We start from the raw sequence: 17,015 nt of genomic DNA, 5'->3' as shown, positions 1-17,015 counted from the left end.
TGACTGAGGTAGCGCTGTCAGGATGGAGTGTGGGGTGGATGGATTGGGGTTAGAGGCCGAGGAATTGTGTTTGGGTTTCAAACACTGACCTGCGGGCTTCCCTGGTGGCACAGTGGTTAAGAATCCACCTGCCAATGCAGGGGACACGGGTTTGAGCCCTGGTCCGGTAAGAACCTGCAGTCTGCAGAGCAACTAAGCCCATGTGCCACAACTACTGAACCTGCTCTCAAGAGGCTGCAAGCCACAACTGCTGAGCCTGCAGGCCACAACTACTGAAGCCTGTGTGCCTAGAGCCTGTGCTCTGCAACAAGAGAAGCCACCGCAATGAGAAGCCCATGCACCGCAACAAAGAGTAGCCCCCACTTGTCGCAACTAGAGAAAGCCAGCGCACAGCTATGAAGACCCAACACAGACAAAATTGAATAAATAAATAAATTAATTAAAACAAAACAAAAACAAAAAAAACTGACCTGCAGATAGGCAAGTGACTGGGCCAAGGTCACACAGATGGTGAAGTGACAGAGCTCATCTTCTGATTCCAAGTGCTCTTGCCACCATAGCCTGTGTCTTCTGTTGGAGGGTGTCAGCATAACATAGTTTGGAGACATCTTCTCTGAAGATTATTCAACCTTCTTAACCTGGTTTCGGATCCCCTAATAGGGGTTTGAGAAGACTTATTGAACAATCAACAGTATAAAAACTGATGCACAGTGTTTGCTTTTAAAGACACTTTATATAAAAATAAAATATGTGAAGGGAGAAGTCATTGCATTAGAAGTTGTTTGCATTAGAAAAAAAATGTTGAAGTTACTTTCAATTAGGAATGTAAAGTGGGTAAATGTGTACACATAGTTAAAACTTATCCATTTAAGATGTAGGATTGGATCTAACAAGCTATAAAATGATAAGAGGTTTCTTTTTTTTATTAGGCTGGTGTTCATTATCTTAATCTAGTAGATAATGCTTTACCGTCAAAGTTAGACCAAAGTAAAAATAAAAACTTAATTGTTTTTTACTGTATTAGCAACAACCAGTTAGAAGCTCTCATGGAAAAAAATTCATTCACAAAAGCAGTGACAACGACATCAGCAGCAACAACAACATGAAAGTGAAATGTCTGAAAATAATCCTAATGAGAAATGCATGGGACTTATATGAGAAACATTAGTAAACATCACTAAGAAAAAAACATCAATTTCCCTGTTGGGAAAAGTGGAGAATGACTATCAAGAGACCATTTATAAAAAAGGACATTCAGATGATTAATAAATATATTTGTCACTTATAGCTAAAGATTTGAAAAATAAACTAATAATGAAATTTCATTTTAATCCTAAATTGGCAGGATTTAAAAATAATCATATTATTCCATACTTCCTGAGGGGCACTAACATGGCATTCTCATATAGTGCTGGTGGGGTTATAAACTGACAAAGTTGCTTTAAAATTTATCAACGTGTTTAGTGTCTTAAAATATGCATGTGCTTTTCACCAGTAATCTCACATCTAGAAATTTATTTTAAAAAATTATCACAGGGCTTCCCTGGTGGCACAGTTGTTGAGAGTCTGCCTGATGATGCAGGGGACACAGGTTCGTGCCCCGGTCTGGGAGGATCCCACATGCCGCGGAGCGGCTAGGCCCGTGAGCCATGGCTGCTGAGCCTGTGCGTCCGCAGCCCGTGCTGCGCAACGGGAGAGGCCACGACAGTGAGAGGCCCGAGTACTGCAAAAAAAAAAAAAAAAAAATCACAGATGCTGATAAATATTTGTGTGTAAGGATGTTTATTACAGTATTATTTATAGTCGTGAAAAACCGGAAATAAATTATATGTGCAGTGATAGGAAATGGTTAAATCAGTTATGGTCCATCTCTATAGTTGAAGCCTATATAGCCACTAAACATGTTTTTGAAGAATATTTAATAACATGGGAAGTTATTTATGATACAATGGCTTAAGTGAAAAGAATGCAGTGTACAAAATTTTGCTTAGTTATGTATATTAGTTTACTAGGACTGCCATAACAAAATATTGCAGACTGGCTGGCTCAAACAATAGAAATTTATCTCTCACAGATCTGGAGGATAGAAGTCCAAGATCAAGGTGTCAGCAGGTTTGTTTGTTTTCTTCTGAGGCCTCTCTCCTTGGCTTGCAGATGGCTGCCTTCCTCCTGTGGCCTCACATGGTTTTCCCTTGTGTCTCTCTCTTTCTGTGTCATAATATCCTCTTCTTATAAGGACACCAGTCAGATTGGATTAGGGCCCACTCTCATGGCCTCATTCTAACTTAATTACCTTTATTATAGGCCCTATCTCCAGACACAGTCACATTCTAAGGTACTGGGGATTAAGGCTTCAATACGAGTTTTTGCCTGGGTGGGGGGAGGGTACACAGTCCACAATACCGTGATTCTGATTTTATTTAAAAATGTAAAGAAAAAAAAAGACTCGAAGGAAACATAGTAGATTTGTAGCTTTATGAGCAGTCCTGAAGATTCATAACATGTGGTAACTGGTAAATAACTTTGCTGATGTACAAATCTAAGTCACATGGACCTTTGAAGATGGCCTGCGGCAAAGTCTACTGGGCATCCTCATCTCATTGGGCTTCTTTATGTTTCATTCATCATCTTGGATGTAGCAATTTTCATTAAGGGTTAAAAGACTCGTAATTTTTTTTACGATGCCATACCATAGTTCATAGGGGAAATATGCAATAATGGTAGTTACAGAACTGATGCTCTATCTTCCATGAATACATAAATAATTAAAAACTATTAAATGTTAAGAGAGGTTATATGAGTGGTGTAATAATAAACTTTAAAAATTTTATTATTTTTTATGGTATCTACTATAGCGAGCATGTATTACTTTTATAATTGGGAAATAAATTCATGTTGTTTAAAAAATACTGACAATTTTCCACCTGAAAATATGGGATGAAGTTGATGTGATCAATTTCATGCTGTGTGATTCTTAAAAAAATTTTTTTCAATTCAATTCAATTTGGTTCAACAACTATTTGTTGTTCACTTACACTGTGCGTGGTGCTATGGTTCAAAGCTCCATGAGACATCATCTGACCGTCTGAAAATTTTTACTCCAGTTAAGGAGACTGAAAACCACTCTGCTGACTGTGAAAAGTGTTATAAATAAAATATGGAAGCCTGGAGGGAGAATTGATAAAGGTGACTTCCTTTTAGAGTTAAGCCTTGAAGATAGAGTGAGAATTCACCATTCAGAAGAGGGGAAAGAAGGTCAGGCAAGGAGGTGTTTATTCCCCCCTTATTTATGTACTTAATCATTTACTTATATCAATATTGACTCATGGATATCTATTTTATATTTTGTGTTATAATCCATACCATTTTTTTTGGGATGTGCTTTCTTTGCTCAATGAAATGTTGTGACTTTCAAAGTCAACAGAGGTGAACATCATAACTTTTAGTGGTTATATAGTACGTATTTAATCAATTCTCTACTGATGCACACTTTTGCTTCCACTTTTTATTTCCAGCAGTGCTGGAATAACATCCTTGTACATTCATTTTTGTGCACTTGGGCGACTGTTCTTTAGTTTACCATTCTAATCCCATCCCTAAGACATATACTTGAGCTTTGTTCCCTGTTCCTCAAGTACACCCTGCTTTCCCTTAGCTTCCGCTATTTACCTAGAAGGCTCTTCCCCTATCTTTGTCCACTGAAGTTGCCTGTATGATTCAGGGTTCAGCTCAAAGGCTATTTGCTGTATAAGTTCTTCTCTAGCATTTTGAAGAGAATTTAATGGTTCCATCCCACTTCTCTTTGTTGTATATGTGTTGTAACACTTATTATCCGACACTCCTATCCCAGGACTTCTCTCTACTAGATTTTGAACAGATAGAGGCAGAAATGTGATCAATCACGCTCATTTGTGTACTCCATCATAAAGTAACTAGCATATTTTGACTTCGAAGTGAAGAATCTGAGTAACTGAGAAATTAAGAATTTTGCTCAAGGGACTTTCCTGGTGGTCCAGTGGGTAAGAATCTGTGCTCCCAATGCAGGGGGCCCAGGTTTTATCCCTGGTCTGGGAACTAGATCCCCCATGCATGCAGCAACTAAGACCCCGTGCAGCCAAAAAAAAAAAAAAAAATTGTGCTCAATGTTGCGCAGCTAATTACTCTTCATTTCTTTTACATACATTGTTGCTCCATGCTTCAGGGAGACAGAGGAGTTGAATACAGGTGCTAGTGTTTGTTTAAAGTACAAACAACTGTGCTGTAGTTTAGTGTTTTTCAGCTGTCTGTCAAAAATGTTTGTTATTTGAAGACTGGTATAACAGTCTTCCAAAATGAGCCTGTTCATTATGCCAAGTATTCACAGGAAATTGCATATGAATGCAGGAGAAATTAAACAAGGCCTCTAATCTTTCCGACTTCCTTTTTAAGTCAGCAGGTGGCATAACGTATGTTATGTATTAGAATTAGTAATAAGAGGTGAATGCCATAAAACAAAACAAAAATAAAACAAAGAGACAATGTTAGTTTAGTCATGAGGCTGTCAGTGAGCTGAGGCTAAAGAAGGTCCCGCACTGTGGTCCTAATGATCCACCCAGCGTGCACCTAGGAGGAGACGCGCCCCTTCCGTTAACACTTTGTGGCGGGGTGACCTACACATCTGTGACCCCCGCCGGGTAGGAGGAGGCCCCGCTGCAGACGCGCGCGCAGATACAGCCACCCGCAGGCACCTGGCTCCGCGCGCCGCGGGAGCGGGGTGGGCCGGGGCAGGTCCCACCGCCGACCACGCCCCCAGGAGGTGGGGCGGGGGGGCGGGAGTCTTTAAGACCGGGCTGCCCAGCCGCCTGCTCAGTCAGGGTGCGGAGCTGTGGACCAGGAGGCTTGAGACTTAGCCCTGCGCCGCCTGCCCACGGGGGCCTCCACCACCCTCACCTCGGCCTCACTAGCCCGCCAACCCAACTCGGCGGCTCCTCCGCGAGCCTGCCGGGAACTCGCGCCCCTCGTGTTCCCCGGCCCCCGAGGGGGCCGCCTCGGGCCATGGTGCCCTCCGAGGAGGAGCCCGCCGCCGCGCGGGGGCCGAGCGAGGCGCAGCCGCCCGGCCCTGCGCCCCCAGGGGCCGCTCCGCTGCCCGGCCCGGGACCCTTGGATGGCCCGGAGGCGGCGGGGGCCGAGAAGGTGGAGGTAGAGCTGGCGGGGCCGGCGGGGCCGGCGGGCGCTGAGCCCCTTGAGCCCCCTGAGGGCGGCTGGGGTTGGCTGGTGATGCTGGCGGCTATGTGGTGCAACGGGTCGGTGTTCGGCATCCAGAACGCCTGCGGGGTGCTCTTCGTGTCCATGCTGAAGACCTTCGGGTCCAAGGACGATGACAAGATGGTCTTCAAGACAGGTGAGGCACAGCACCCGCCGCGGCCATCCCCGAGGGGGCTGGCGCGCGGACCCCCGGGCATCCCGCGTGCGGAGCGAGCGTCGGCGCCGCCTAGTGCGCCTCTGTGGGTCCGTGTGTGCGGAGGTTGTGAGGGGTGGGTCTGTCCAGTTGCAAAAGCAGCATGCTCGGTGCGCCTGTCTTTGTGTTGAATCCAGATGTAGGCACTGTATTTGGAAACAAGTCGCAAAACTTATTTGCCTAGATCTTCCTGCTTTCCTCTCTGCAGAATAGGGGCTAAGAGTCTGCGGTAGACTTTCTCTTCATTTTTGAAAACAAACAGACCCTTCCAAACCCTATTACACCGCTCCGTCATTTTTACGGTCTCTTTCGTGACCGTGACGGTTGGGTTTTTGTTCATCTGCTCCCGGCGCTGCAGAGGGCTGTTTGTGTTGCGGGGAGGCAGGGTTGGCGAGATGAAAGATATGTATTCCAAGGTCACGGGAGTTCGGAAGGGGGCCCTGAAGGAACCACGGTTTCGTGGCGTTTTTTTTTTTTTTTGCGGTGGGGGGAAGGGGTTGTCACTCTGCTAAATATAGGAGACAGCCAGATCAGGGACTGGGAAGAGGGAGGTGAAGGGTTGCCCTTTCCTAGTGTGTTCTTTGTCATATTTAATCATATACCAAATTAGATGAAAAAGGTGCAGACTTAAAATTTTTTTTCCGTGTAGAGGGTTGGTTATTACCTGATCTACCAAATCCAAGACCTTCTGTATAATGCCTTTACATACATTATTTCATGACATCCTGCAAGGCAGGCGTTGTCAACCCCATTTAGGTGAGAAAAGTGAAGCTTGTTGAAATAAAGTGTCCTAATGAGCCCAGAATGGAGATAAGACACACATCTTATGACTTAAAGGGCCAAGTGATTTCCATTACTAAATCAGGCTCCCTGCTTGCCATTTGGGCAACTATATGGTTAATGGTCTTTTTTTTTTTTTTAAATTTTAATTTTCGTTTATTTTTAGAGTTTTCCTTAGGTCTTTAGTGTGCATACAAAAAATACATGAGACTCGTAACAAATTCTAAGAGAGAGGTAATGTTGGGAGTTTTAAAGCCTTATATATAAAGAGTATTATACTATATGTATCATTATTCAGCCTTTCTTCTACTCTGCATTGTTTGCAGTTTATCCCCATAATACCTCAATTTGAGCTGGTAGCTTAAATTCTTTGCATTTTAACTCATAGTTTTCCATTGTATGAATATATTATACTTTATATGCATTTTTCCTTTAATAAACATTTAGGTTACTTCCAAATTTACTATAGACAATGCTGCCATGCATATTCTTGTACATTGGCTCCTTGCGCATGTGAATCAGGTACCATATTTAACCTGGAATTTCTGTTCCTTAAATAGCTTTTAAAGCTGTTGTGTTCTGCAGGTCACAGGATACAAAAGTGTTCAAAATGTAATATGATGTACCTGCTTGGAAGGCAACTATTGTACAGTTTATCAGGATAGATATGCATATGTAGTAGTAAACAAAAATTATTTTGTGTCTTTTCTCTATGCGTATCGGGTATCTGGGAGGGAAAAGCCCAAGGAGGCAGAATTCACAGAGTCAACATTTTAAGACTAGGTCCTTCAGTATTTAGCATATTCTTGCCTGGGATTACAGACGTTTATTGAAGTCAAAACACCAAAACAACACAGTCTTTTGTTTACCACTGGTTTTGCAAACTCAGGTGAGTAGATCCATTGGTATCTGTGGAGTGTCTTATTTTTTCTCCTTCCTAACTTTTTTTGAGAGAGAGTGAGCAACTGCTGGAGAGAGACCATAGCTTTACCAGGGATCAGAGTTTTGCAGTGTCGAAGCCTCTGTATCTCTACCGTCCCCAAGGTTCCCATTGCTACAACAGGCCAATTCTGGGTAGCTGAAGGGGAGGGAGGCCACAGGGACCTGCTCTCTTGAACTTTTTGAAACTCTCTATTTTCAGTTTTGTTGAATGTCTTTCTCCATTTACTCATTTAAATCCTTGATGGCTTTCAGCCGTGTTTGTGTGTGTGGGGGTGTGTACACACAAACAAGTATACAGGGGTGCCAGCTAAATACTGAAGATCTTTGTGCTCGTCTGCATGACTGCCATGTGTGGTTGGTTGTGCCCTTGCACAGAGGTACACAATTCAGGGTCAGTGGTGGCTGGAAACCAGCCTGTGCTCTGGGTGCCTTTTATCTAATTCCTGCAGAGGGGCCCTGTGCACTTGTAATGGCCCTGTGTAACACCCCAGCTAGATGGCACAAAAGCCTGTACTTGTACTTGGTCGATATGTGAAACATGTACAGCCGATAAACTTTAAGGTCTGAGATCACCTCATCCTCATCGGTGAAAAAATGGTGACAGGATAGTCTTTTAGCTAGTTAATGTTGAGATCCACCCCCCTTCTGTCTCTCTCTCCTTTCTTTGCTCCCTTCTTCCTTCCTCTCTTTCTCTCTCTCGCCACTTTCTCTTTCCCTCCCTCCCTCCATCTCTCTCTCACACTCACTCACACACACGTGCACACACACACACAAACACACACGTGTTTCATATAAAGTCTCATCTACAGTAGGCCCTGAAGTGTTTGAGAACACCTGCTTTGAAGTTTGACTCTTCAGTCTTTTTTTTGGATATTCTAATGCTGAGTCATCTGTGATCAAACGTATGCTAACTTCAAGTACAACGTAAAACATATTTGGAACTGTTTAAGGCTTTTATTTTTTCAAAGTTTCGGTCCATTTTCGAAGTCTGGAACAGAGAGACTAGAGCCCGTGCATTCCATATCCTCTCCCTCCTTTTCTCTTTCTTTTTTTAAAAAATTAATTAATTAATTAATTTTTGGCTGTGTTGGGTCTTCGTTTCTGTACGAGGGCTTTCTCTAGTTGCGGCAAGCGGGGACCGCTCTTCATCGCGGTGCGCGGGCCTCTCACTATCGCGGCCTCTCGTTGCGGAGCACGGGCTCCAGACGCGCAGGCTCAGTAGATGTGGCGCTAGGGCTTAGTTGCTTCGCAGCATGTGGGATCTTCCTAGACCAGGGCTCGAACCAGTGGCCCCTGCATTGGCAGGCAGATTCTCAACCACTGCGCCACCGGGGAAGCCCTCGGTCCATTTTCTATTACGTTATTCATGATTGATAATTCTGGCATTAGAGGGCAGTCTCCACGTGTTCATTAGCTTCTTTATAATTATAAGCCCAAGGATACCCAGGGAGGTGGTGTTGGAATGGGAACCTAGGCTTCCAAATGATGGTTTATATTTCTTGAGAACTTCACATGTGCCAGGCCCAGTGCTAAGCACTTTACATGCATTTCTATTTTAAACCTTACTGCAACTCCATGAGATAGGCTTTATTTATTTATTTATTTTTAAAGAAACTTATCTGTTGAGCTTTTATTTATTATTTATTTAATTTATTTATGTATTTTGGCTGTGCCGAGTCTTCGTTGTGGCATGCGGGATGTTTAGTTGTGGCATGCGTGTGGGATCTAGTTCCCCGACCAGAGATTGAACCCCGGCCCCCTGCATTGGAAGCATGGAGTCTTACCCACTGGACCACCAGGGAAGTCCCGAGATAGGCTTTATTTAATCTTTCTTTTCCGATGTGGAAACTCAGGCTCATAGAGATTAAGTAAGTGGTGGAGCCAGGGTTCAACCTCAGGTTTATGTGACTTCAGAAGCTAGGTTTTTAATGCTTGATCATATTGCATTGGCTAGATAACATTCTGCTAATCCAGTGTTCTTTATGTTTGGTTAATTCAAGTGTTAGAAATTGATTGAGTACTATACCGAGAATTCTGGCGTTAGAAAAGAGGTCTGAAAGATTAGGGTCCCTGTTTCTTGGTCTTACTTGGCTGTCAGTAAGCAATTGCCAATTGTTGATGTCTCGTTGAAATCGGTTTTTGGGTGTTCCCTGGTGGTCTAGTGGTTCGGATTTGGTGCTTTCACTGCTGTGGCCCGGGTTCAGTCCCTGGTTGGGGAACTGAGATCCTGCAAGCCGTGCGGCGTGGCCAAAATTAAAAAAGAAAGAAAGAAAGAATTAGGGTTTTTTTTTGCGGTACGCGGGCCTCTCACTGCTGGGGCCTCTCCTGTTGCGGAGCACAGGCTCCAGACGCGTAGGCTCAGCGGCCATGGCTCACGGGCCCAGCCGCTCCGCGGCATGTGGGATCTTCCCAGACCGGGGCACGAACCCATGTCCCCTGCATTGGCAGGCGGACTCTCAACTACTGCGCCACCAGGGAAGCCCAGAAAGAGTTAGGTTTTTGAAGTATAGGGAGATGTTCACGGAGAAGCAAGATAATTTCACATGGCATTCAAGAAGAAGTCTGGGGTTTCCTTTGAAGAACCAGGCTCCTTTAGACTGATCCATAGCAGGACAGTACTTCCGGGCAGAACTGAAGAGGAACCTTCCTCAGGCTTTACTTTTTCTCTTCAGGGCTCTCTTACCTCTTTCTATGTCACTGACGATCCACCCAAAATTTCTCAGGAAAAGGGCGTGGAGAAATTCATTCACACTAAGATATAAGCGAGTTTACACATCTTAATGTTACTCCTTATTCATTCTACAAATGTTTACCAAGCATCTGACACCCTCTGTGCTGCGCACTGGAGGTGGTAATAGAGAGAGGAAGTCAGCTGTTCCCAAGGAGAACAGCTGATTCCCTTTTGATCTGCTGTGGGATACAAATAAGTAAACAGAGTACTTCTCTTTGCAGTATACCAGGACTCAGTCTTAATGTAAGAGGCTGAAATTCTAAGGAAATTCCCACCAACGGTGGAGGCTGGGAAAGGCATTTGATGGCCTCTTTCTCTGTGGCAATAAATCTCACTTGGTGAAATTAAGGCTTTGGAAAGGGGAAGAAAGCCGAACTCCGATTTAGGCAGTAGAACCAATTAAAAATGTTGAGTGCATCACAGCCCTATTACGTTATCCTGGCTGCTGTTGACGTGGCACTCAGAGATATGCCTTGCACATACTGCTGTGTTAGAAAGGTCCATCAGAGGGAGCAAGCTGAGCTTGAGTTGTCTCTTTTCAGTTAAGTTTTATCTGTTCATATGTATGTGCTTCTTGCCCGGATGGGGGAAGTCAGACACTTTTGGGAAAACTAATACAGATGCTACAATTAACTGGAACATTGTTTTCCCTTAGAAATTGCAACTTTGCTTTAACTTTGGTTATTGGAAAACCTATTTTTAGTTCCTTCATGGAACTGAGAAAGATTCTAGGGTTCTTTTAGCTTCCTGACACAGTGCTGTGGATATTCTCTGGGATCTTACTAGGGTATTAGTCTAGTTTACTTATCTACTTTCTTCCTGGAAAAAAAAATATTTTAGTGGTATATTGACGTTTAAAAAATAACTATTTAAAACAAGTATGTTTTCAGAATCAGTATTTAGGGTCATTAGTGATATTCTTTTGAAGAAATTATGTCTTTGTGGTCCAGAGGCTTGGTCAAGAAGACCCCTACTTCTTTTAGTAATTCCCAAAATGTGTTCTTTAATAGCCTTTCTTTAAAGAAGAGGCCTGTGGTTAAATAAGTTTGAGAAACACTGCACATTATCTTCCTCTTTTGGATATTTTCAAATATAAATCAAGGTATTAAAAATTCAATTCAGTTTTAAAGGAAAGTAGGTTATCAAAAAGGTCCAAAAAGGGACGCTCTTTGGTTATAATCATTAACGCAACTCTATCTTCCCTGTGTGGAGGTAGATTGCTCTTCAGATAGTTATAATCACAAAGTAGGAGTTTTAGTAGCATTTAGGGATGAATGCATCTTGCAACACCTCTCAACGTGGTCTTACTAGCACCTCTGAAAGTTTGTCAGTTAGCTCTTCCTGAAGGTTTTTTTAAAAAAGCTTTTACATTTACATACTGATATTATGCTGATATATACATACTGCAGTTGTATGCTACACCTGAACTTACAGGAGGTTTTGGCTATAGCTCAGAACTGAACTGCTATGTCTGGTTTTTATGGAGAGGACTTTATTTTTGGTGGGGAAAGCTGTCTGCATAGCTAACCATTTCTATGTCACAGGAAAGTGTTTGGTAATGGTGTTTTCTTAATATGGTTTCAGTGAACGAATGATCTGATTCGTGGTCCTATACTGTATACATGTTTCACTATAAGGAAAATACCTGACTCTTATTTGCACTCAAAGAGATGTTGAAAAGCCAAGAGAACTCACTTATGGCGGCTGTTACGATGCTTGATTTTCCTTCATTCTCTTCCATCTTAAAACATCCAACCTTATATTCCATGTGAATTCATCTAAACTGCCTGTTAAAATAAGTTATTAGACCACAAAAATTGTTACGGGATTTTGGAATAATAAAGACATGAGCATGTTGTGAGCATTTCATACTCCGTTTCCAGAATGTTTCTGAGTTCAGAGCAAGACTGAAAAGTGTAAATAGTGTGTAGTGAATTCTGATTAAGTACAACAATATGAGTATTTCTGTGGTGTTTTATCGTAGAATTTTTATCAATAGAATTAACAGTCTAAAGAACCAACTCAACCAAAAATAAAAGTGTATGAATTATTTCAGGAGAGGTTTTGAGGTGTCTTTTAGAATAAATTGTACTCTGTGCTCTTGATGTGATTTGTTGTATCATTTTTATATGGGTCCCTTTTTTTTTTTTTTTTTGCGGTATGCGGGCCTCTCACTGTTGTGGCCTCTCCCGTTGCGGAGCACAGGCTCCGGACACGCAGGCTCAGCGGCCATGGCTCACGGGCCCAGCTGCCCCATGGCATGTGGGATCCTCCCGGACCAGGGCACGAACCTGTGTCCCCTGCATCGGCAGGCGGACTCTCAACCACTGCGCCACCAGGGAAGCCCAATGGGTCCTTGTTGAATCCATGTTGCAGTTCCTTGAGGCTTGGTCCCAGGCCATGTGCTTGCTTCACCTTTCTTGCCTTCCCTGCGTGTCTTATATGCCCTGTGGCTCCAGCCACTATCTTGGGGTGTTATTTCCAAATTTCTTCTTTGTGTTCAAGACCCATATTACCTATTTCTAGAAAATTCCATTTGGATGCACAGGTACATCATACTTAGCTAAAATGAACTCATTTCTTAGCCACCCCACTTAGTGTTCACCTGCCACCAAAAACAACAGCCCGCCTGTGGATAGGCGTAACCTTCCTTCTGAATTCTCTCAGTATATAACACCTCTGATGGCTCATGTCAGAAACCTGGAATCCATCTTAATTTCTTATTTCTCCTCTTTCCTTTCCTATTTCATTAAATTAGACAGTCCTTTTGTGTTTACCTCCTTAATGCCTCATAAGTCAATCCCTGTCTTTTCCTTTAGTGCTGTGCCTTAATTCATGCCTTCATTACTTTTGGCCTCAATTATTGTCATAACCCATTAACTGGTCTACCTGTCCTCAGTTATACAAGTGAGTGGTTTTTCTGAAACATTGGACCATATCATTTTTCTATTTAAAAGCCATCAGTGATACCCAGGGAAAACCAAATGCCTTTGAGCACTGGCCCTTGCCTGACCCTCTAGCCTTGCTTCTCACCTCTCTCCCATCTTGCGTGGCATGCAGGATCTTAGTTCCCTGACCAGGGGTCGAACCCGGGCCCCCTGCAGTGGGAGCGTGGAGCCCTAACCACTGGACCGCCAGAGAATTCCCTCTCCCTTCTTGCTTTTTATGCTCCAGCCTAGCCAAAGGTCTTGCACTTTTCCAAATCTGTCCTGCTGTCTTTGCCTCTGTGACTTTATGTGTGCCACTCCTCTCTTCAGTGTGGTTGTTGGTCCTTATAAGGTTCTGATGAAATGGTTGGCCATTTTATTTCTTTTATCACAACTATGGGATAAACAATGTTTTTATGCAACTGTTGTTATGTTTTTGGGGGATGCATGTGGAATGTTTTGGGGGTAGCACGAATTCAAATGAGTTACGAATTAAGCTTAGAGTAGAGTGGAAGACATAGAACCTAATTTCAACCCATCCTAATCTAGCATTCTGTGAAAGGCACTTTTAAGATAATCCATATTTGTTTAAGTGATAATTTGCATAGTTCTTTACCATAAAGAAAGGGTTTTCATATACATTACTCAATTTTATTTTTTAGTGTAGCATTGTAGTGTGTCATTACCTCTATTTATAGATAGTGAAGTTGAAACTTGCACGGTTTAAGGTTGGGACACATGATATCAGTATTTACATCCGTTAAGTTGAAATTAAGAGCATCTTTTTATTTGGACAAAGATTTATCCTTCTGTTAAAGTTGTCTTGAAATGTAGAATACTGCCTTTTTATCCCCTTGAAACTATTTTCTGCATATTTACCTAAATGTTCTCTAGAACCTTTAGTGTCTCCTACCCAAGTTATCAGAAATCCTGTGAAGTCATCCAGTCCATTCCGTTTAGAGTTATCACAACCCAGTTAGAGATCTGATCTCATATTGAAGTGAAACAAACCTTAACAAAAACAAACGAAACCCCAAACACTGCTCCAACAATCAGCTCACCCCAGCTCTGAGCACCCGTCTAGCCTGGTGCCACGCAGGCACAACTGTGGGTGTTTTTATTGGCAGTGTTTCAGAAGGAACAACTCCAGCTCTCCTGGGACCTGTGCAGAAGCACTACACAGAGCCACCCTCTAGGACTGGAGTAATGGAGGAAATCAGTGCTCCTAGTTATCTGTGTACCAGATGTGTGTGATCATACCTTCTTAGCTAAGTTATCTTCATTAACAGCAAAATGCCTGCATTCCGCCTTGCATGTAGGAACTAGAACTAGGAAATTGAGGAGGTGACTTGCCTTATTCCCAAATTGAAGTCTTTTTTCATTTCACTAAGTTTTAAAATTTTATTTTATTTCATTTTTTTAAGGTGGCCAGATAGAATTTCTAACTTTATTACATGCTTATATTAATGTAGTCATGATTTTCTTTTTTTTAAATTTAAAAAATTTAAAATTTTTTGGCTGTGCTGGGGCTTCGTTGCTGCGCGCGGACTTTCTCTAGTTGCAGTGAGCGGGGGCTACTCTTTTTTGCAGTTTGCGGGCTTCTCATTGCGGTGGTATCTCGTTGTGGAGCACGGGCTGTAGGCATGCGGGCTCAGTAGTTGTGGTACGTGGGCTCAGTAGTTGTGGTGCGTGGGTTCTAGAGCGCAGGCTCAGTAGTTGTGACGCAGAGGCTTAGTTGCTCCGTGGCATGTGGGATCTTCCTGGACCAGGGATCGAGCCCGTGTCCCCTGCATTGGCAGGTGGATTCTTAACCACTGTGCCACCAGGGAAGTCCCACTAAGTTTTTTTAATTGAAGTGTAGTTGATTTACAATGTTGTATTAATTACTGCTGTACAGCAAAGTGATTCAGTTATACATATAACTGAATTATTCTTTTTTTTATATTCTTTTCCATTATGGTTTCTCATAAGATATTGAATATAGTTCTCTTTGCTGTATAGGACCTTGTTGTTTATCCATTCTATATATAAAAGCTTACATCTGCTAACCCCAACCTCCCACTCCATCCCTCCTCCAACCCCCTCCCCCTTGGCAGCCACCAGTCTTCTCTATGTCCGTGATTCTGTTTCTGTTTCATAGATAGGTTCATTTGTGTCATATTTTTAGATTCCATGTACAAGTGATATCATATGGTATTTGTCTTTCTCTTTCTGACTTACTTAACTTAGTATGATAATCTCTAGTTGTGTCCATGTTGCAGCAAATAGCATTATTTCATTCTTTTTAATGGCTGAGTAGTATTCCATTGTATATATATATTGGGTTGGTCAAAAAGTTTGGGTTTTTCTGTAAGCTGACTCTAACAGTGCTTAGTTGTCTTTAAGTTCATTAGAAACAATTTTGTTGGATTGTATTGTGACAGCTGTCATATCAGCGTGCACTTAAAAAAACACATCAAAATTGGTGAATTTTTGTGTAGCCATTTTAATATTGAAGATGGAAGAAAAAAGGCAACATTTTCGGCATATTATGCTTTATTATTTCAAGAAAGGTAAAAATGCAAATCAAATGCAAAGAAAAGATTTGTGCAATGTATAGAGAAGGTGCTGCGACTGATCGAATGTGTCAAAAGTGGTTTGCGAAGTTTAGTGCTGGAGATTTCTCTCTGGACGACGCTCCACGGTCGGTAGTCCAGTTGAAGTTGATAGTGATCAAATCGAGGCATTGAGAACAATCAAAGTTATACCATGTGGGAGATAGCCGACATACTCACAATATCCAAATCAAGTGTTGAAAATCATTTGCACCAGCTTGGTTATGTTAATCGCTTTGATATTTGGGTTCCACATACGTTAAGTGAAGAAAACTTTCTTCACTGTATTTCTGCCTGCAATTCTCTACTTAAGCGCAATGAAAACGTTCTGTTTTTTAAAATAAATTGTGACAGGCGATGAAAAGTGGATACTGTACAGTAATGTGGAACGGAAGAGATTGTGGGGCAAGCGAAATGAACCACCACCAACCGCAACGAAGGCTGGTCTTCATTCATAGAAGGTGATGTTGTGTATATGGTGGGATTGGAAGGGAGTCCTCTATTATGAGTTCCTTCCAGAAAACCAAACGATTAATTCCAAGAAATACTGCTCCCAGTTAGACCAACTGAAGGCAGCACTCGACGAAAAGCGTCCGGAATTAGTCAACAGAAAATGCATAATCTTACATGAGGATAACGCAAGGCCGCATGTTTCTTTGATGACCAGGCAAAAACTGTTACAGCTTGGCTGGGAAGTTCTGATTCATCCGCTGTATTCACCAGACATTGCACCTTCGGATTTCGATTTATTTTGGTCTTTACAAAATCCTCTTAATGGAAAAAATTTTATTTCCCTGTAAGACTGTAAAAGGCACCTGGAACAGTTCTTTGCTCAAAAAGAAAAAGTTTTGGAAGATGGAATTATGAAGTTGCCTGAAAAATGACAGAAGGCAGTGGAACAAAACGGTGAATACATTGTTCTTTAAAGTTCTTGGTGAAAATGAAAAATGTGTCTTTTATTTTTACTTAAAAACTGAAGGAACTTTTTGGTCAACCTAGTACTACATCTCCCTTATCCATTCATCTGTCAATGGACATTTAGGTTGTTTCCATGTCTTGGCTATTGCATTTCACTAATTTTTAATTATGGGGATACACATGAAATAAAGATTTGAAATAAGGTATGTGGACCAAAGCAGTGTTTCTAACCCCCTTTGTTCCCAAACATAAAAGTCCCATAGCTGTTGAAAATTTTGATACACACCTCCAAGGGTAGTTTAACTTTTGAGTGAGATTCCCTAATACCCGGAAGATAAAGCCATGTTTCTGTATTTTTCCACCAGCTAAGATTTTGTCCCTTCACTTTTAGTGGTATTATGGAAATAATTCAGATTTTTTTTTTTTGGCCGCACCACGTGGTATGTGGAATCTTAGTTCCCCCACCAGGGATTGAACCCAGGCCCCTGTGGTGAAAGTGCCGAGTCCTAACCACTGGATGGCCAGGGAATCCCCTAGGATTCTTTATTTGTTTTTTTGAAGACAAAAGTATAATACTGAATACAATTTTTAAAACTAAGTGTGGAGCTTCCCTGGTGGCGCAGTGGTTGAGAGTCCGCCTGCTGATGCAGGGCGCACGGGTTCGTGCCCCGGTCTGGGAAGATCCC

The 17,015-nt window shown here is 42.3% G+C and overlaps 1 protein-coding gene across 1 annotated transcript in view; it reads left to right on the top strand.

Moving 5' to 3' along the window:
- The first annotated feature begins 4,863 nt into the window (after positions 1 to 4,863).
- The window catches only part of SLC16A10 (solute carrier family 16 member 10), a 137,177-nt gene continuing 125,025 nt past the window's right edge, over positions 4,864 to 17,015 (top strand). The window contains exon 1 of the mRNA XM_060030084.1: positions 4,864 to 5,380. Within this exon, the coding sequence (XP_059886067.1) occupies positions 5,035 to 5,380 (346 nt within the window). The 5' untranslated portion in view covers positions 4,864 to 5,034. The remainder of the gene's footprint in view (positions 5,381 to 17,015) is intronic.

The sequence above is a fragment of the Delphinus delphis genome, chromosome 14, assembly GCF_949987515.2.
Source record: "Delphinus delphis chromosome 14, mDelDel1.2, whole genome shotgun sequence".
NCBI lineage: Eukaryota > Metazoa > Chordata > Mammalia > Artiodactyla > Delphinidae > Delphinus > Delphinus delphis.
Note: the sequence above shows the minus strand (reverse complement) of the source record. Positions and strands in the feature narration are given on the sequence as shown.